This window comes from Gorilla gorilla, chromosome 1 (genome assembly GCF_029281585.2).
Source record: "Gorilla gorilla gorilla isolate KB3781 chromosome 1, NHGRI_mGorGor1-v2.1_pri, whole genome shotgun sequence".
Taxonomy (NCBI): domain Eukaryota; kingdom Metazoa; phylum Chordata; class Mammalia; order Primates; family Hominidae; genus Gorilla; species Gorilla gorilla.
This window is the reverse complement of record NC_073224.2, coordinates 119,142,616-119,163,378: the sequence shown is the minus strand read 5'-3', so window position 1 is coordinate 119,163,378 and position 20,763 is coordinate 119,142,616. Positions and strand designations below refer to the sequence as shown.

The 20,763-nt window shown below is 38.6% G+C and overlaps 1 protein-coding gene across 7 annotated transcripts in view; it reads left to right on the top strand.

Moving 5' to 3' along the window:
* The first annotated feature begins 255 nt into the window (after nt 1–255).
* CSDE1 (cold shock domain containing E1) overlaps nt 256–20,763 on the top strand; it is a 41,252-nt gene continuing 20,744 nt past the window's right edge. For 2 of the 7 annotated variants that reach the window (XM_004026395.5, XM_004026397.4), the window contains exons 1-5: nt 345–474; nt 8,155–8,541; nt 16,726–16,872; nt 18,510–18,708; nt 20,325–20,434. In XM_004026395.5, coding sequence (XP_004026444.1) covers nt 16,735–16,872; nt 18,510–18,708; nt 20,325–20,434 — 447 coding nt within the window. In that variant the 5' untranslated portion in view covers nt 345–474; nt 8,155–8,541; nt 16,726–16,734. Of the gene's footprint in view, nt 475–8,154; nt 8,542–16,725; nt 16,873–18,509; nt 18,709–20,324; nt 20,435–20,763 lie in introns of all 7 variants that reach the window. The other 5 variants (XM_004026393.4, XM_004026394.4, XM_063695752.1 and 2 more) reach the window with 4 other exon arrangements.

Here is a 20,763-nt window from a genome sequence, read left to right as displayed (position 1 = left end):
GAATGCTTGCACTATAAGAAGAAACGAGTGTGAGGCCCTTCCGGATTTTTGCTGGGAAAAGATAAATCATTTTTTATGACTCCTGAATATGCCCTCAGAATTGTTCGCCTTCAAGGTTTACCCCATTATTGTGGGCTAAAACGTATTCAAACGCTCAAAGACTAGAGACGCCTAAAGCCACCCGCCACCCCTAGTGTCCAGGAGGAGTCAGTAAACACCGAGATTGCTTCCCGCAGCACACCCAAGAAGGAATGTAAGGTAATGCAGCCACCATGTTGGTTGTGGTTAAGTGCAGCAAACTGCTTGGCGTCACTTAGCCCTGCTGCGCAAGCGTATTGAGAGTACGCTTCACTCCGCCCCTTCTCGTGCACGCGCCCGGAGCCCGCAACTCTCGCGAGAGAAGCGAGATTTATTCCTACGTACCGGGCCGTGCTGCTTATGGCGGCGCTGGAGAGGGGGCGCTGAGCTGTTGGGGTGAGTACGACCTCAGGGTCCAACTGGGGGTAGCAGAAACCCAGGGGAAGGGCTGAGAATAAGACCAAGGCTAACGAGAAAGCCTTCTGAGTCAAGGTGGGCACTCGTAGAGCTCTAGGTGGGGAAGAATGCACCCCGATTCCCTGCCCTGGGCTTTTTCATACGTCTCCCGTTCAACTGCCTGGGCCTCATGTCAGGTCGCAGAGCTGAAACGAGGAGTTGAGGCCAGCCGGCTGCGCGTGGTGGTAGTGGTGGTGGTGACTAAAGTGGGGGGAGGGAGCGAAAATGGAGGCTCCGACCGCAGCCAAGATGGAGGCAGAGGGTGCGGGGCTCGGGCGCGGAGGCTGCTGGGATCTGTAGTCTGGCTGCTTCCCCATCTGCGGCTTGGCTGGGGAAACGGGAACTACATGTCCCGGCGGGCGGGGCGAGGGGGTGGTGGCGCGGTCCTTTGTGTGAGGTTGGAAGAGCCTGAGACCGAGAAGAGGGGCCTACTTTGCCTCTGGACCCTGTTAGTTTCCTGGCCGTTACCTGCTTGGGAATCTGACTACCAGTACCAGAGCGCAGTGCGGCAGTGGCGCCTTCTTTGTGTATAGACTGAGACCCTGCTCCGTCTAGATATCTTAGGGGAAGTGTTTAAAGACACTTTTCCCCAGCCACATCTGGCACAGTAGTGTGGCGGAATTGACATCGTTACTCCAGTCACCTAGAGCAGGGTCTCAGCACCCAACCTTCCCCTCATTGTCTCCCCTTCGGCGTCTTGAGAAAGGGAACCAGTCCCTAATCTTTTAGGCACGTGGCTCCCACCCCTCTATCTTGGAGAATGGGCGTGCGCCCTGAAAGCTCAGTAGTGTTCTCCCTTCCACCTCTTGTAGTTCTCATGGTGCCAGCGCCTGGCCCACCCACATTGTGCAATGAACGGCCTGGCTTCGTCATTCTATGTAGAATTTTTTAGAGTTCCCCCGTCGGAGACAGCTTCAAATTTTTACCATGCTGTTTTATCAATACGAAATCTTAGTGCCAAGGTTCTTTTGCTTTAAGGTTTTCCCTTAGAAACACCTAGATGGCGGCCGTCTTGCTTAACTCACAGGTGAAGCAGAGAACGCTCCCTGAAACAGGCTTGAATCTGCAAAGAATATCTGAACGTTGTTGGGCAAGTTAATTTACACCTTAAATGAGTAAAAGAATATGGCGCTCTTTAAACGGTTGGGAGACAGGGCGGAGAGGGAGAATGCTCAAAGGCACTGTGGTAGTTAAATCTTTTTGAGAGGCTTAAATTTTCATCAGGCTGGTATGAACTGGCAGTTCTCAGCCACTGCTACTAACCTACTTTTTTAGAATGTAGGTTTCAAATTATAGCCCACAGATATAAGCTACTCTATACTAAAATGCTGAGTAATTTTCATTTTGAGTAACTAAAGGCAAACATTCTTGATATTGCATTGAGGAGCACTATAATACATACTTTGGTTTTATTTTGGTACTAACCAATAATGGATATCCTTGGTGTGGGTAAGGAGGGGCTTTATATACTTCAATAGGGATATACCTGAGTCATAAAACTTAGATAAATATTTGGCCTTCTTTTTGTTTCGTTTTAGCCTTGGGACTAAAATAAAAGAGAAGGTAATAGTTTGGTTTTGCAGCTGTTCTGGATGTTTACCATCGAGATGATTATTTATAGCAGCTGAGTTGAAAACTAAAGTATTTGAGGCACAGAAGATAGGTTTTCTTTTTTTGTAAGTACTGACTTAAGTGTGACCTTTAGCGAGTGTGGGTGAAAATCTGGTAAAGTCCTAGCAAATCAAAATTGAAAGTGTGGAAGCTGACGTGCAGTCTAGCTTTACCCTCTACCCTTATTTTCCCTTCTCCCCACCTGAAGACACATCGTGTAGGGCCATCGATTTTTGTTTTAAACAAACAAAATGCTAAAATATCAAATTATGCTGGAGTATTCATAACATGAAATTTAGTGTTCCAGTGTTTTTTATTGTACAGTTCAGTGGCACTAAGTCTATTGAAACTGTTGTGAGAGCCATACTTTCGACAAGGTAGTTAAAACATGGAAATTTTGGACCGATGTTCTTTTGGACAGATTTTTGAGGAGTTGAATTTCAGGACTGTATTGCAAAATGAGATAAAAATCTTGATCTTGTTAAGTAAACACAAAGAATTGATGTGCCTTCTTCTTAGCTTTGTCTTTGCAGAAAACAGAAGAGGAAGCACTTTGAGATCTATTTTGTAAGCTTTAATAGCTAGACTGTTGTACGTGGTGAAACTACTATGGTGAGAGTGACTTGCTGTTAAGTCCCTTCTGCCCAGTCAGGATTTTAAAAATTCCTTTGTTTTGATATTAGAATGTTTTCCACTTGTATGTGTGGGTACCTAGTTAAAAACAACACAAAACTTTTTAATATTTTAATGTCCTTTTATGCTGAGGTAAAACAGTGTGTGGCTGAAAATTATCAGTTTCCCCTATGTTGCACATGTAAGCTATCCATTGATTTGCAGCTACAGCCGGTACATAACCAGTTATTTGCACTTCTTTTTCTCCAGTTTATTAACAACAAGCTTCTATGCTAGATACTGCCTACTTTTATTAGTGAAAATCTTTGCTCAAGACCCTTACATTTACTTCCTGTTGCTAATTGGCACAATAGTGCTTTTTTAGACCCCTGCTCAGTTTATACCCACTCTGTGGAACATGGTAGCCGCCAGTCACGTGTGGCTGTTGTGCACTTGAAGTGTGACTAGTTTGAATTGAAATGTGCTGTGATTGTATAATAACATTGGATTTCAAGGAATGTAACAGTGTCAATTTTTTTACATTGATTGCCTGTAGAGAATAACATTTTGGATATAATTGGTTAAATAAGACGTTTAATTAAAATTCCTTCTGTTTCTTTTGACTGTAATATCGTTACTAGAATTACAATTACACTGTATTTCTGTTTGACACTGCTGGTCTGTGGTGTTTTCTGATGTGTCTAGAGTGTTTCTTCAGCATCTTCCCACACTGCCATTTGTCCTGCTTAAAAGTATTAGACTTCTGGGTGTATATATAAGCAGTTAAGTGATAGATAATTTTAAATATCTCAGTAGCTGTTTAGATAATTAATCCAGCACAGTTGTTACTACACAGATACAAAAAGATAGTTGCGTCAGTTTGATTTTTTATTTTTACTCAACAGGTGACTTAGGTTGGTTAATTATCTAGAGTTTATCGTTTACCTTAGATCCTAAAGTAAAAATGAATTAAGACCTATTAAGCACTTCAGTTATAAAATGTGGTGCTCAATGAAATGTCAGGCAATAGAGAAACTTTTCAGTCCTATGCTACCTATTTGGGTCTTTGTTTTTCCTGCCTAAAAGAAGATACTGCCTAAAGGAAGTGGGTTAGGTGAGCAGACTTTTGTAGACTGGCTTAGCGTTTCATTAACTTTTCCCGAAGTGAGTGCTGCACATACTTTCAAAATAATAAACTAGGTAGTGTGATACATTTTAGATGGATTACTTACCACATAAATGTGTTAGTTTAACCTCTTCATTTAGTGCCGACTATGTCATGGCTTATGCTAGGCCTTTGAGGTAAAACAGCCGAGGAAGACATGAAATAAAACAGGTGGTGGCCAGGTGCAGTGGCTCACGCCTGTAATCCCAGCACTTTGGGGGGCTGAGGCAGGTGGGTCACTTGAGGTCAGGAGTTCGAGACCAGCCTGACCAACATGGCGAAATCCCATCTGTGCTAAAAATACAAAAATTAGCCAGCCAGGCCTGGTGGTACACGCCTGTAGTCCCAGCTACTGGGGAGGCTGAGGCAGGAGAATCGCTTGAACCCGGGAGGTGGAGATTGCAGTGATTAAGTAATAATACTATTTCCATGCTGAGCAAAGGGAAAAGGAGTTGATTACTTAGCACACAGGGAGATTCTCAGATACACATTTAAATTGTTCCCTAGTGTTTTTATTGGTACCCTATGGTGGGTTTGTGGGGGCGATTGTTTTGAGTCAGCGTCTTACTCTGTCGCCCAGGCAAGAGTGCAGTGGCACAGTCATAGCGCACTGCAGCCTCAAACTCCTGGACTCAAGTGATCCTCATGCCTCAGCTTCCCGAGTAGCTGGGACTACAGGTGCATGCCACCACACCCAGTGAATTTATTTTTTATTTCTAAAATTTTTTGTAGAGACAGCATCTCACCATGTTGCCCAGGCTGGTCTCAGACAATCCTCCCCCTCGGCCTGCCACAGTGCTGGGGATTACAAGCGAGAGCCACCACCCCAGCCCAATACCCAGTGTTTCATGCGACTTAAGTTTCAAGCTTTTAGGGGGATGGAGGAGATGCACTTGTGTTCCTAGGGTTAAGGCAAAAGAGGTGGTTAGTAGCACCAATTAATGTTAATCCGGGCATGAGTGGATAGCTATTTATATTAAAATGCCTGACCAATACCTTTAAGTTCTTCAGTAAGTGTTAATTTAATTGAAAAACATTTAGTTAACTATAGAAGCTGTGAAGATGTTAATTCGGCCAGTAAATTATTCATGACTGTTGGTGGGTTCGTTTGAGCTGTAATAGCTCTTAATAGACCTCATTAGTGCCTAAGAATGGCCCTGCAATACTCCAGAGTTTCAGTTCCAGAAATCTCTTTTTTTGTGTTACCGAATCTTGGACTTGACAGTTCTTAATGTGATACGACAACCTGGACTGGGTTAATCCAGTTCAAGTTTTTCAAGATAACTTGCTTTCTCCATGTTGAGTTCTTTGGGTTCATTAATACACCTAAAGCATTAAGATAAAACCAATATACACAGTCTGTATTTTTTAAAGAAGAGATTATTTCTTGATTGGATAATTAAAACTTTATACAATTAAAGGTGGTATAAATGTTTACACTTGAATTGTGGCGTCGTTTTGCTTATTAAGGATTAACTACCTTTTTCCTTTGGTTGTGTATGGCAGCACTGGATTAGGTGCGAAAGGAGGCTGTGATAAAGAAATTTGAGTTTACCTCTCAGAAATTTGAAATAGAATTGGAGGAACAAGATACATAAAAACATGAAGTAAACAAAGTACAGAAATTGCTTGGTATCACTTGCTGCAAATTGCTTGATGCAGGCAGTGGATGTTACTGCCCCGTTCATTAGTAGGAATTAATGAATGAGTCTGCTGGAATGGTCAAGAAAGGCTTTTTTGTCACCTTGAAGATCACAACATAGTATTTTTTTGTGGGAAGACCCATATAAGCAAAGGTGGCTAGAATTCAGGAATCTCCCAAGAGTTGTGTTTAAGGATTAGGCGAGGTAATGGACTTCTGGTAGAACTGGAACACAGTAGAAAGTAAGGATGGAAGGTAGAATAGAGACACCTGGAATAGTAGTTCTTAATCCTGGCTGGAAGTCAGAAACACTTGGAGCAGGGGTTGGGGGAAGATAACAAGGCCTGGCACCTAACCTAGTGTAGTTAAATTTAGAATCTTTGTACGGGACTCAGGCTTTGATTTTGTTGGTTTTTGTTTGTTTGTTTGTTTAAGGTTGCTGGGGGTGGGTGGATAGCCAGGATTAAAAACTTCCCATCTAGAGTGGTGGAAAAATAACTGAAGATGTTTGACAGGGGAGATGAGAAATGAAATTGGAGAGTTTTTGTTTTGTTTTGTTTTTTGAGACAAGGTTCTGATCTGTCTCCCAGGCTGTAGTGCTGTGTCACTATCTTGTTCTCTGCAGCCTTGACTTCCCAGTCCTAAGTAGCTGAGGCTCCAGGCGTATACCACCATGCCTGGCTAATTTTTTGTATTTTTAGTAGAGATGGGGTTTCTCCACGTTGCCCAGGCTGGTCTGGAGCTCCTGAGCTCAAGCAGACCTCCTGCCAAGGCCTCCCAAAGTGCTGGGATTACAGGCGTGAGCCAACTCACCTGGCCAAAATTCAAGTTTTTGATAGTCTGGTGGTGGTATGTGACAGAAAATGGAAAGTGTGCACACTGGAAGTTGGCGGATATATTAGACACCTGAGCTAAAATATGTCACTTAGTAGGACAAGAGATGAATACAAAAGATATAGTGAGGGAAATACTAACACAACTTGCAACATTGGGTATGGTGATGGAGAGGGGAAGAATCAAGATAAAGAAGTGGCCCTACCTCAAACCAGTTGTATTACTCTGAGTGGAGGCTGGGCATAGGTTTGTTGTTTTTTTTTTTTTTTTAAAGCTTCCCAAGTATTTGAGCACCATTACCCTAAGACATATATCTAGTCTGGGTAATAGAAGAATGATCTAAATAAAGTTGAAAGATCAGACAAGTGTATGTAACATTTGATATTTGAAGGAACATGGGATGTTAGAGAATAGAAAATGGCCAGATCAACTGTTAATTGAGTTTTTATTTTACATGTGAGGAAAGTGAAATGTAGAGAGATTAAATAACTTGTTCATGGTATTTACTAGTACCAGTGATTGTGATTAGGCTCTTCTGGTCTGAGCTATTTAATCAGCTCTGACCTGTCACCTGATAATCATTCTTCTGATGTTTTCAAATATCCATTTCTCAGCATGTCCACCTTTTTCTTATCTCTGTAGAAATAATTTTCGTTAACACCATTTTGTAACTTTGGAGTCAGTGCAAATTTGTTGTTTATTTTATAGCTAATATAAAGCAGAAATGTGATTTTTACTGATAAATAAATTTTATTTCTCTTCTATAGACATTTCTCATCTATTTACTGCAGCAGTGCAAATGAGATTTCTGTTTGCTTACTAAGTCATCTCCTTTAGGATTTCAAGACTTAATACCACTTTCATCAAAAACTAAGGCACTGTTTCCTGTTACATCACGTTGAAATGCTTCATAATCTGGCTCCACTACACCTGTCACACTACATATCCTATTTCACTTCAGCCCAGCTCTCTGTTCTAGCCAGGCTAGCCTGTTGATTTTCCTCTGAAACAACAAGCCACACATGTTGCCACAGGCATTCATGCAGAAGACTTCACTTGATGCTGGGCTTAGAAAATCATAGAATGCATGGTCGCTGCTCTGAAGAAAGAATTTAGTGGCATATTCTCGCTTGACTTATGTGCTGTTTCATGCCTAGAATACTTAGCTATTTTCTTTCTCCTAGAATTCTGCCTGATTTTCCAGGTTCACTTCAAATTCCACTTATTTAAAAGCCTTGGTTGCTTTGATGGACATGCAGTTGTGGATAAACAATAAATAATATTTCTAGATAGTCTGTGACATAATAGATACCTAGATACTAATTGAGCAAAATAATTTTTGGCATTTTTGTCCTATACTCTGTTTTTTTTTCCATGTATACATCTTGTCTTTTCAGCAAGATTGTCTATGCTCTCATGGCAGGGACTTCTTTTATGTTTTCCACAGAGCTAGATCCTTATAAAATACTTGCACTAAATTAAATATTATGCCATGTAACTGAGCTTATTTGGGAGAAGAGGTCAATAAAGACTATGGAATAATTTGAGGTCTTGGGTATGAGATACCAAAGGAGGTAGTTGCTAGTACTTGAGAGATTGCTCCAAATAACATCAGATGAGCATGCTTCCAAGTTTCCTGCATTACTTGCATGACCCATGATTCTAAGTTAATGAAATGAGTTTGTCCCTCTTTTCACCCACTGTCCCTGATTATTTTATGTATGTTATACTTAATGTCTTCATTTTTTACCTTTAGTATGAAGTGTAACAGAACAGACTTTACCACCTGAAACTGCTGCTTCAAGTTCAGATCAGGCAAGGAACAAACCTCGTAACAACTAACAAGACCAAAGAAGAGTACACTTAAGTTGAAGACACAACACTTGATCTGAAACAAGAAGTTTGTGCCTACTCAACAGCTTTGAAAGAGCACTTCCCAACGCTGCTAGTAGTCTTTGTTTTCTTCAGTGCTGTACTGTGAGATTGCCCGGTACAGCAGCAGTTGTATTCTTTATTAGCTTGGTAGATCATTTTCTCTCGCTCTTTTTTTTAATACTAGCAACTTTCATCCTTTGAAACGTGTGCTGAAAAAGAAGAATCAGCAAATACTACTGAAAGTGCAATATTTGATTATCACTGCGAGGTAGGTTTGTAATTTCCTATTAAGAATCAGTTCCATAATTCTAGATTTCCTGATTATTTGGTCAAATATAAAATCTTTATTTGTTCTTTTCTAAAGGTATTCAGAAGACGGTTTTTCTATTCTCAACTAGTATGAAATATCAACACTATCTCTTGTTAGATAAGGACAGTATTTATGGTCAAACATTTTTCACACCAGATTATATTAATACATGCTGATCTCTCGATTTGCTGGTCTCTTAGAGAAGCTCCGTCTGTACTATTTAGAAGTTAGGATTTCAAATAAGAATGTGCATTGCAGTCTTTCTATGAGGGTCTGTGAAACTTTGGTGATATTTGCTACTGACGTCTGTTTCTTTCTCTCTACTGTCTTCAATGTTAGCTTCTTGAGGAAAGAACCTTACTTTATATCCATACCTACATTTGCAGTGCATATTTGTGAATGGTATACAGTGCATATTTGTGAATGAATGGTTGACATGCCTACTGTATTGTTAGGCATTGCTAGTGCTGAAATATAACGAATGAATAAGATACTAATGGACTTCATGATTTAGAACAATTTGTTACACAATATCACAATATAGGCTAAAAGATACTAATAAAATATTAAGAATATAACTGAAGCTGTTCCCTTGGAGGTAAGGAGGAGGGTAAAGAAAGCCTACAGAAAAGGGATATTTGAAGGTGAGTGTAGTACCTTGTTAAGAGGTAGAAGAGACATTGGTAGAGGTATAGAGGTAACAGAATTAGCAGATTTAGGGATACGTGAAAGCACATGGTATATATTAAGTTGTTCATTATGAACAGAGTAGAGAATATAATTTTGCAGGGAGAGTTATGAAAGGGAAGTTTGCTGGAGGCTTGGCCCAATGCATTTGTCTTTATTCCGTAGGAGAGCCATCAGATGTCTGTAAGCAAGAGCTTAAGGGTTTTTCCCCCAAAAGTAAGATAGCTTTATTGCTTCACATTTTAAAGTAATATTCAGAAGTGTACCTTTAAAAGACAAATGGTGACACTTTTGAGGGAAAGGCTGAGGATGGGAAGACCTGTCAAAAGCAGTGGATCAAGTATAAGGAAGATAAAAGCTAAGGTGTAGGTAGAGAAAAAGGTAGGTGCTAGGTGTTCTGATGATTTAGAAGTGAGGAGTTGGGGACCAATTGAATCTGAAGATAAATGTGGAGAGAATGGCTTTATCAAATCCAGTTGTCCAAACTAGAAACCTTCATTGTTCATAGGAATAGGGAAGTTAGAGTAGTAACTTACTGATATTAAAATATGTTATGGAAATCTATTGTGTTCATTAGATAGCAATCTGAAGTTGAAGGAAATACACTAGTATGGAATATTGAACAGTGGTTAACTTTGAGGGTAGGCTTATGAAGAGCAATTTTCCTTTGTAATCGTTAGTTTCCAGATTTTCTAAAGTTAGACATAAAGGAATTCAGAAAGGAGTCATCAGTGTATAGGTAATAAAAGGAAGAAGCACCAATGAAGAGAGCAAAGACGTAGAAGTCAGGAAGAAGCACCAATGATAATTTCAGGAAGTCAATGGTAAACATTTTTTTAGATGCTACAGAGGTCAAATAAAATGAAGAATGAAAATAACTCATTCAGTTACAAAAGCTTCACTGCTATTTCAAGAAGCGCTTAGGACTTTATTTCCAATTTATTGAAGGATTATGTAATAGTGTCAGTGACCTTACTGTGCACTAGAATTATTCCTTAACAACTAAAAACTATAGTAATATTAAATTATCTATGTATCATAAACAGACACTGTTATTTAATTTTAAGGTAATTGTACAATTTAGTTTTTCTATTTGTTCTTACCTTAGCTGATTTTTAAAAAATAATTTTAGACTAATTGTTATGGATTCTGTTGGATTAGATAGGGAAGATTAACACAAATTGAAACCACAATTTTATGTTCTGAAGCATAAAAGATTAGATTTTTTTTTCTCTCTCTCTGAGACAGAGTCTTGCTCTGTCGCCAAGGCTGGAGTGCAGTGGGGTGATCTTGGCTCACTGCAGCCTCTGCCTCCCAGGTTCAGGTGATTCTTCTGCCTCAGTCTCCTGAGTAGCTGGAATTACAGGCGCGCATCACCACGCCTGGCTTATTTTTGTATTTTTAGTAGAGACGGGGTTTCACCGTGTTGGCCAGTCTGGTTTTGAATTCCTGACCTTGTGATCCACCCGCCTCGGCCTCCCAAAGTGCTGGGATTACAGGCATGAGCCACCGTGCCTGGCAAGATTAGATATTAAGGCTTTCGTTTCATTGACATGATTTATAGAAATAGATTTAAAGAAGTGCTTTTTGTTTAGTGTAATCTTTGTATTCTGAATATTAGTTTACTACATGAACATTTTAATATATAAATGCATCCATAGCTGTCTAAAAATTTCATGTTTACATATGTACAAAGAAACCACAATTGGGATGAAGATTATTGGCAGTAAAACATGGCTGTGGTTGTACAGTTGTGAAATAGTTCAGTTAAAGGGGGCACACAGCTAAGAAAACAGATTTGGTAATGCAATGGAACCCCCAGATTTTAAAGGGGGGTTTTGTAAAATCAGTAAAAATAGTACGTAATTAGGAACAAATATATATAGAAGGGTAGAATTAGCCATAAAATGGCAAGAAAGAATAAGGCTTATAAAGCATTTGTTTGAGATGTGAAAATAGACCTGAATTGTTTGGTGAATGATTTGATCCAGGTAGTCTAAAGGTGACAGACAAGAGAAAAGCAAAACTAGAAAATTCCTGTCGTGCTCCTAGTTTTTTCTGCTGAATGCAATAATTTTCATACTTGAAACATAGCAAAGCAAGAGAAAACTGAGGCCCCAGATGAGTGAGAAAATAACAGGATTACTTGGCGGTTGCTAGGGTGCTAGTTGCTAGGTGTGTGATAGTAGTCAAATAGAGACCTATGACAGGAACTGTAAATGTCCTGATTTTTCAGTCAGATGTGGGAACTATTGAGCTTACTTTTCATCCCTAGCAAAAACCCCAGAGCCAGTGAATAAATAACTTGGCAGAGTAGCTCATGATAGCATAATGGTCAATATGGAGAAATGTTGGATGGATAGCAATTAGTAAGAGACTGATTTTAGAGAAGTCTCCATGTGTATGCTGCCAGATGCTTTCCTCGCCCTGCTTTTTTCAGAGACCTAGTGAGTAGTTCTGTGAGTACCTATGTGCTACGTAAGCACTTATTTTAGGCTTTTTACGTGCAGCAACTCATTTAACCATCTCAACAACTCTGTGAGACAGGTATTAAGGTAGGAGAATGAATGATTAAAAGATAAACTACAAAGAGTCTCATAATTTAAAATTAGTCACCAAATTGGAATACTAGATTAACCAAACAGAAGGCATTTTAAAAGCATTAGGTTATAGTTTTTTTATTTGGGAACAAATGATCCATTACGGAGGAACTGAAAGAAAACCTGATTTCGCTAATGTAATTTGTGAAGGAATGATGGGGATGTGTTTTAGTTTTACAAAGTTATAAAACTTCAGTCTACAGAATCAAGGAGTGTAATCACTCAGTACTTTATATTGGTCGGGTACATTAAGAATAGTAGTGAAATGCACTTTAATGAATAATTACTTAGAACCTATCCAGAAGACAGCAATTAGTGTTAAAAATGGTTGTGTTCAGAAAATTGGAAGAAACAGTGGAAGTCAAGGGGAGGTATGTCTGAGAATACAGAGTAGTTTTCTAAAGATCTTATGGTGAAATAGGCTACCTTTTCCAAATTGATTGTCAATCAGAAGCCAAGCAGACCAGATTAGGGGGGAAAAACAACTTAGATGTTGTAATAAATTACAAAGCATAGATTTCCACCCCCTCTCCCCAAAGGAACTTGGAAACCAGTTAGGTGCTCCCACTTTACTTTTGAGGAAAAAATCCCAGAGATGTTAAAAGTACTTGAGAGTCAGGACTGAAAGCCAGTCTTTTGACTTTTATGTTCTTCAGGGAACTTTAATCAATTTCTTGAGTTACAAATGAAGTTTAAATTTGACCTGAGATTTGTTCCAGTTCTGCTTTTATTAAAGGAGGACTAATTTTGTCAATGACTTTTTCAGTTTAAAAGTAAATATGTAGAAAAGGGTAGTTTTCTACCCATAAAGTTTAGTTATGAGGCTGGAGATATTTGTCTGTTGTGTTACCTACTGTATGAGTAGAACCTAAAATAATGCTGATGCATTGTATGAACTTAATTGTGGTTGAATGAATAAGGCAGTGGTTAAGAATGGAGTCCGAACTGGATTCTGTTCCCACATTTGCCATTTTTAGCGCTGTGCCCTTAAGATGGCTAAGTGTTTTCTCATCTGTGAACATTAGATTTTCTGGTCTTTAAATACATTTGAAATCATACTGTATAAATATCTTATGTCTCATTTCCTATTACAGAATAAGCATTTTCCACATATTGTTTCCGATGACCACATAGCATTACATAAGTTACAATGACGTCTTGAGCTATAAAGTGTGTTAGACTTTATATTATTTCCAGGAATTTGCTACAAAAATATATTTGTTAAAATACTTGTGCATAAAGCTGTTTTCACATTTCAGATTTCCCCAGGAGAGCTTTTCTGCAATGCAGTTATTAAGAAAAATATCTCCACATTTTGATACATGTTGCTAAATTGCATTTCTAAAAGGTTGTACCAATTTACTACCATAAAAGTGGTGTGTGTGTTGTTCTTAGCTCACTTTTTCATTATTTTAAAATCTTATGTCTTTGCTAGTTTGGTATATGAAAGTATTAATTTGCTTTATCTGGATTTTTTATTGCAAAAATTCAAGTTTTTTTAATGTTTAATGTTTTTAGCTTTTGTGTATAAGGTTTAATAATTGATATTCAAGAATGATTTATTTGCTCACTTAATCAGTAATTCAACATATGAGTGCCTGCTCTGTGCCAGGCACTGTTTATCTAAAATCTAGGGATTTAGCTTTGAATAGAAAGTTCTGCCCCTCAAGAAGCTTATATTCTGGTAATTTAATTGTACTGATTTGCCCTATCTACTCTGGTGTATTTACACTTTTCCCCCTAGGTTTGAGTATAAAAGCTTGTGCTTTTTGTATAATCAGATATCAGTCCCTTGTGATTTTTTTTTAATTGATTTCAAATCTAGAAAGTTCCGCCCTTGCAAAGATTTTACAAATATACTCATCCATGGGGGTGTGTGTGAGTGTGTGTGTATGTTTTGGGGTTTTTGTTTGTTTGTTTTTGTTGTTTTGTTTTTGTTTTGAGACAGGGTCTCACTCTGTCACCCAGGCTGGAGTAACGGTGTCAGGATCATGGCTTGACCTCCCAGGCTCTGGTGATCCTCCCACCCCAGCCTCTTGAGTAGCTGGAACTATAGGCATCCAGCTAATTTTGGCTAATTTTTGTATTTTTTTGTAGAGACAGGGTTTTGCCATGTGCCTAGGCTGGTCTCAAATTCCTGGGCTCAGGCGATCTGCCACCTCGGCCTCTCAAAGTGCTAGGATTACAAACATGAACCACTGAGCCTGGCTGGTTTTTAAATATTTTTTAAGACATTAAACTCGGTTCATTTGAATACATTTTTACATGCTGTTAGGCAAGCAACTAAATTGAGGATTTTTTTTTCCCCTATTTAAAAAAGAAGTCAAGTAACATTTACCTACTGGGTCCTTCCTACCACCACCTTTGTTAGCATCTTTAATTTTTTATAAACAAGATTCTGTTAAATTATCTACTTCCATTTGTCTTCTACTTTCATGTAACTGTTTTTGTGATAACTTCCATTTTGCTTGTTTTTTGATGGTGCTGATTAAGAAATATTTGCAATGCCATTAAAATATAGTTTAGCCAAATTATTAGGAATTCTTTGAAAAGTATTAACATGTCACATGTCACATCAACTTATCTAAAGTTGTTTGAGTGGTGTGTTTCCCTTTGGAAAAATAAAATAAAGGCTTCCTCCAAATGGATAAAGGCTAGGGAAAGAGAGCTCTAGTCAGCAAAGATTCTGGGAGAAGGGGAAGGCTTTTTCAACTCTTTTGGTATGTGTCTAGGGATGAGACGAGACTCGAACAGTAGAGCCCAGATTCCAACATTCTTGTTGGGGAACAACTTAGAGTCTTAAAATGCTAGCTTTGATGCTTTCTAATTCTGGTTCAGTCTCCCTTTGGGTGAGAAAAAGAGGATTTCTATCTCCTACCTGCAGTGATGTGTGGCAGGATTGGAGACTTGAGAATGGGGATATTTTGCAGCTTTAAGGCATATATATTTCAGATCATATCATTGTGTTCTTGTTTAATAGTAATCAGAACTATAGTCTAAACATGAGGCCAAGTGCAGTGGCTCACGCCTGTAATCCCATCACTTTGGGAGGCCAGGGCGCGGTGCAGGGGTCGGATCACTTGAGGTCAGGAGTTCTGAGAACAGCCTGGCCAACATGGTGAAACCCCGTCTCTACTAAAAATACAAAATGTGGCTGGGTTTGGTGGTGCACACCTGTAGTCCCAGCTACTTGGGAGACTGAGGCAGAGGGATCACTTGAACCCAGGAGGCAGAGGTTGCAGTGAGCCAATATCGTACCACTGCACTCCAGGCTGGGTGACAGCGAGACTCCATCTCAAAAATAAATTAATTCAGCCTGGGTGACAGAGCAAGACTGTGTCTCAAAAATAAATAAATTAATTAAATAAACAAACAAACATGAAAGAAGCACAGCTTGAAAGTCCCTCAGTGATCTAGAATAATGGTTCTCAAGTTAATTTCATACTGCTTGTCAGTTAAAAACATGTATTTTCGATATGTGAATATGTTTACAAATTGTGTAATTATAATTCTGTGTCTGCATTGTAAAACATAGTGGTACAAATAAAGAGGAAAAATGTGAAGTGAGGGATATTATAAAAAGTTTACTTGTGCAGAAATGTTCTGTTCTTGTTAGAAATACTATGTTCTGGATTGCTGGTTTTTAAGTGTTTTAATTTTAAAAAGCTTTATAATATCATGAATTAGTATCAGGGAAATCTACATTTGTGTGTTGTATTGCAACTAATTTAAGTCCATATCATAGTCTTGATCTTAACTTTTTGGCATACTTATCATATCTCGTTAGATGGTTTCTTAATGTGGAGGTTGAAGAACTAGTACTAGGAATAGAAATGTCAGTTCCCTTGCTCTTTGCATGTGCTTGCCTTATCTTCCATCTGAGGTTCTTCTGCGGGAATCTTTCAACCATTTGTCTATTTGGGCTTTTTTGTTTTTCTGGGATGGAGTCTTGCTGTGTTGCCCAGGCTGGAGTGCAGTAGCACAATTTCGGCTCACTGCAACCTCCGCCTCCTGGGTTCAAGCAATTCTCATGCCTCCCCCTCCTGAGTAGCTGGGACTACAGACCCATGCCACCATGCCTGGCTAAATTTTGTATTTTTGGTAGAGACAGGCTTTCACCATGTTGGCCGTGCTTGTCCCAAACTCCTGACCTCAAGTGATCTGTCCACCCCGGCCTCCCTGTGCTGGGATTACAGGTGTGAGCCACTGCATCTGGCCTCATTTGTCTTATTTGTGAAGGTAGCTTAGTTACACTAGATAACTAAATTTATATATCTCCTTATCGGGCATACGGTAATATGGTAAGAGCAAATGAGTGAGGACTTCACTGTTGGCCTCTTTTGGAGTTCTCCACTCTTTCCTCAGAATACCTGAGTAATACATGATAGTCATAGACCATCTGACGTACCAACTCGGTGAAACCTAGACTATAAATACATAGTAAATATTTATAAAAGCTCATTTTTACCTCTGGGCAGAAAAATAGTCCCAGTTATTTTCTTCTGCACCCCATTGGGTTATCAGTGTGTACTCTAGGGAGACTAGTGACTAAAAATGATAGGTTCTATTTAAAGTTGATCGGCATTGAAAAGAAATTGGACTGAATAGTCTCACTCCAACAACCATCAGGAGTCTTTGTGGCATTTTCAGAATTGTTGATGTCATCGTATGTTTTAATGGCTTTAAAAAAAATACGTTTCACCTTTTATAGTAATGTTAATTCTATGTATTTCCTATGTCAATAGAAATCTAATTTATATTTCGCTAAACCCAAGCTAAAAATATATATTGACTGTGAAATGTGCATTAAATTGTTATTGATCATAGTTATCAACATTATGCTATGTTATAACAGCTGTTTGAGATGGAGAACGTTTTTACTGTGTCATCAGATCCTCATCCCTCTCCTGCAGCCCCTCCTTCACTTTCTTTACCCTTATCTTCATCTTCTACCTCATCTGGGACTAAAAAACAAAAGAGGACCCCAACTTATCAGAGATCTGTAAGTCAGGAAAGCAGTCATCTCAGCTTACCTTGCTTTGTGTTAAGAGCATGACCTAGGATTGCCACTCATTTTGGTTGAAATATCTTGCAGACTCACCTTCTAACTTCCCGAATCATTTTTTTCACCTTCACTCTTGAAAGATAACTTCAGTAGGTTAGGGTCTTACTGCCCTAAGTATATCTAAGAATCAGAAGCATTATTATCACCTTGGATCTTAATAAAGATGGAAAATTTCAAATCCCCATACCTACTGAGTCTGATTTTATATTTTAACTTCTCATTTGAGAAGCCCTGGTTTACAGCCAGACCTTCTTGGTTTGAATCTTCTACTATTTGACTTTGGCAAGTCATTTAACTTCTCTGTGTCTGTTTTCTCATTGGTAAAATGAGGCGAATACAATACTTTCTTGTGGGCTTTTGTGAAAGTTAAATGAGTTAATATATGTTAAACACAGAACAGTGGCTAGTGTAGAAGAATTAGGACGTAACCACCTACAGGTGTGGTGGCTTTGATTTACGTGATTTGACCATCACACATATCGTTGACTCAAACTTTGGTTTATCTTTCTAGAATTTGTTACTCTTTTTTCCTAGTGAAAATATATCCTTTTTATTAATAATGCCCAACATTCCACTGAAATGGAAATACTTATAAATCAGATTTTCAGTGAAAGGGTCTAAAACATAATTGTAATGATTTAGAAATGTCATTACTGTGGTAAATTATAGACCTAGGCTTTGCTAAGGATTTCGTCCTGTTTTGTGCTTCACTTATAGTTTTTGTTGTTTTACTCAAAGAAGGGAAAATGGAACATCCAATGTGATAGTATTTTATGACCTAGGCGGATTCCATTATATTGCTTTTAAATAGCTCCTATTTCACTAAAGAATGGGAAAGAAGTGATAGTTACAGATTTCATCAGTATGTAAAAAGTGAAGGGTCTCTTTCAGGTAAAGATTTCTTTAAATGTACCTGTGAAATGATTCAGCATTTTTAAAATGGAAATGCTTTTGCTGTCTTGGAGTTTTGTTGTCTCAGAAGTTTTCTACTGCACTATTTTGGATAGTCTTTCATTAAAGGACCTAAGCATGAATTACTCTGAAATTTTCTAGTTTAAGTATTGCATAGAAAGTTCATTTTATTGTGTTAATCTCTACTAACTTGAAATATGCCTTCCAAATGCATGACTTACTAAACAGTATTAAGGTATTGGCTGAAGTTTCAAAATAGTGTTACCAAATCTCTTAAGAGTCTTTGGTAGTTTGTGGTTGCTGTCTCTTAATATTAATTACCTTTGTTCTGAAATTGTTGTTTTAGTAATTTTCAGTTCATGTAAAGGCAGCATTTGCTAATGTAGTTGCTATACCTTAATATTAAACCCCAGAAATTCTATTTTTGTCTGATAAGTGGAAATTCTACCATAATTTGGGGCAATTCCCCAATATAATAAGTTGTTTCCTCTGAAATGTTTTATTAGCTAAATTAATGCTGCAGTACTAAAGTCCATAATCTTCCCTTCATTTTACTTTTTTTTGCCTTTTTATATGGAAGATTTAGTGACTTATTAACCAGACTTAATATGCTATGGAGATAATGTACAGATATGTATATATTCTTTTTCTTTTTAAAACAGATGAGCTTTGATCCAAACCTTCTCCACAACAATGGACATAATGGGTACCCTAATGGTACTTCAGCAGCACTGCGTGAAACTGGGGTTATTGAAAAACTGTTAACCTCTTATGGATTTATTCAGTGTTCAGAACGTCAAGCTAGACTTTTCTTCCACTGTTCACAGTATAATGGCAACCTGCAAGACTTAAAAGTAGGAGGTAATCTGTCAGTTCTCCTTTGTAAAAATGTAATCACAAAATTTGTCTTGCATATCAATTTGTTCATGAGTATTTTTCAAAAAAAAGTTTTATGTAAATTAAAACATTTTAGACTTTTAGTTGTACTGTTTACTGAAGAATATCTGTATAAACCAGCGGAATCCTTGAAAGATTATATTTGCATATATTTACAATAAATGCTTGGAAGATTTCATTGTTGTTCCCCATAATGATGACTGTTTACCCGTAAGATTTTAAGCCAGTAGGAATATTGAACTTTTGTAATGTTACTTATGATTATTCTGTCAGGTACTATTTTGGGTAGTACCTGTAAAAAGTAATCCTTAGAATGTCACCTCTTAGAAGCTGGGTGCAGTGGCTCACGCCTGTAATCCCAGCACTTTGGGAGGCCGAGGCGGGCAGATCACGAGGTCAGGAGATAGAGACCATCCTGGCTAACACGGTGAAACCCCGTCTGTACTAAAAATACAAAAAATTAGCTGGGCGTGGTGACAGGCACCTGTAGTCCCAGCTACTCGGGAGGCTGAAGCAGGAGAATGGTGTGAACCTGGGAGGCAGAGCTTGCAGTGAGCCAAGATGCCACCACTGCACTCCAGCCTGGGCGACAGAGCGAGACCCCGTCTCAAAAAAAAAAAAAAAAAGTCACCTCTTAGATTATATGGAAATTCATTGTGGCTGACACCATACAAATTATTTCACAGGCCTGGCATGGTGGCTCATGCCTGTATTCCCAGCATTTTGGGAGGCCAGGGCAAGTGGATTGCATGAGCTCAGGAATTCAAGACCAGCTTGCAGCCTGGGCAACATGGCAAAACCCCATCTCTACAAAAAATGCAAAAATTAGCTGAGGAACGTGACTTGTGCCTGTAGTCCCAGCTACTCAGTAGACTGAGGTGGGAGGATCGCTTGAGCCCGCAAGGTAGAGGTTGCAGTGAGCTTAGATCGTGCCGCTGCACTCCAGCTTGGGTGACAGGGAGACTTTGTCTCAAAAAAAAAAAAAAAAAAGTTTTTACATGTGAAAGTGTTTGGCTTACTAAAGGACTGAAATTATGAGGCCTCTGTGCATTTTTAAAAAACGTTTGAGAAAAGAGTCAGTATAATAGCTAACAAGATGCATGCTATAGGAACATTGTTTTGGTTAATCCTCATGGCAGTCCTGTTAGGAATTATTCTCCTTTTACATATGAGAAAACTGAGCTACAGAGGAGTTTAAAAGAAAACTCGCCAAAGGTTATGATTGTTAAGTCATCTCATTTGTAGTATGTGTAAATGCCATAAAAACTAAGATTAAGACATGGCTATCTTAGCATAAGATGGTGGTTCTGAAACATTTGTGTGTATCAGAATTATGTGGAAGGCTTGTTAAAACACAGATTGCTATACTTGATCCCCAGAGTTTGTCTTTGGCTAGGACTAGAGTTAGGCCCAGTATTTCTTTTAAGCTCCCAAGTGATGTTAATGCTGCTGGTCCAGGGACCACACTTTGAAAACCACTGGTCTAAGGCAATTCAAATGCTATGTTAAGTATAGCTTGGAAGCGATATATCGTTTCGCAAAAATCAGTTCAACAAACATAACACATTATTTATTTTTAGATGATGTTGAATTTGAAGTATCATCGGACCGACGGACTGGGAAACCCATTGCTGTTAAACTGGTGAAGATAAAACAAGAAATCCTCCCTGAAGAACGAATGAATGGACAAGTTAGTGACTTTGATGCTTTGTGTTTTTTTAGGGCCCTGCATTTGCATATCTTTCACATTAGAAAAGGAAGATTCTCCCCATCTCCTCAGTTTGCACGAAAGAGAGCTATAGTATATAAAGATTACTATTTTAAAATTAATCAAAAGCACTGGCATTTCTTGACCTGAAGTAAAAATATGGTCAAGACTCAATTGGGTTTTTACATATAACCCTGAGTCAATGCTTACAGTCAATTTACATACTGTAAGTTTGAAACTTGGCAGCATGACATCCTCTTGTGGATCATATTAAAATGCATCCCTGTATATAGTATAGAGGATATTAAAAT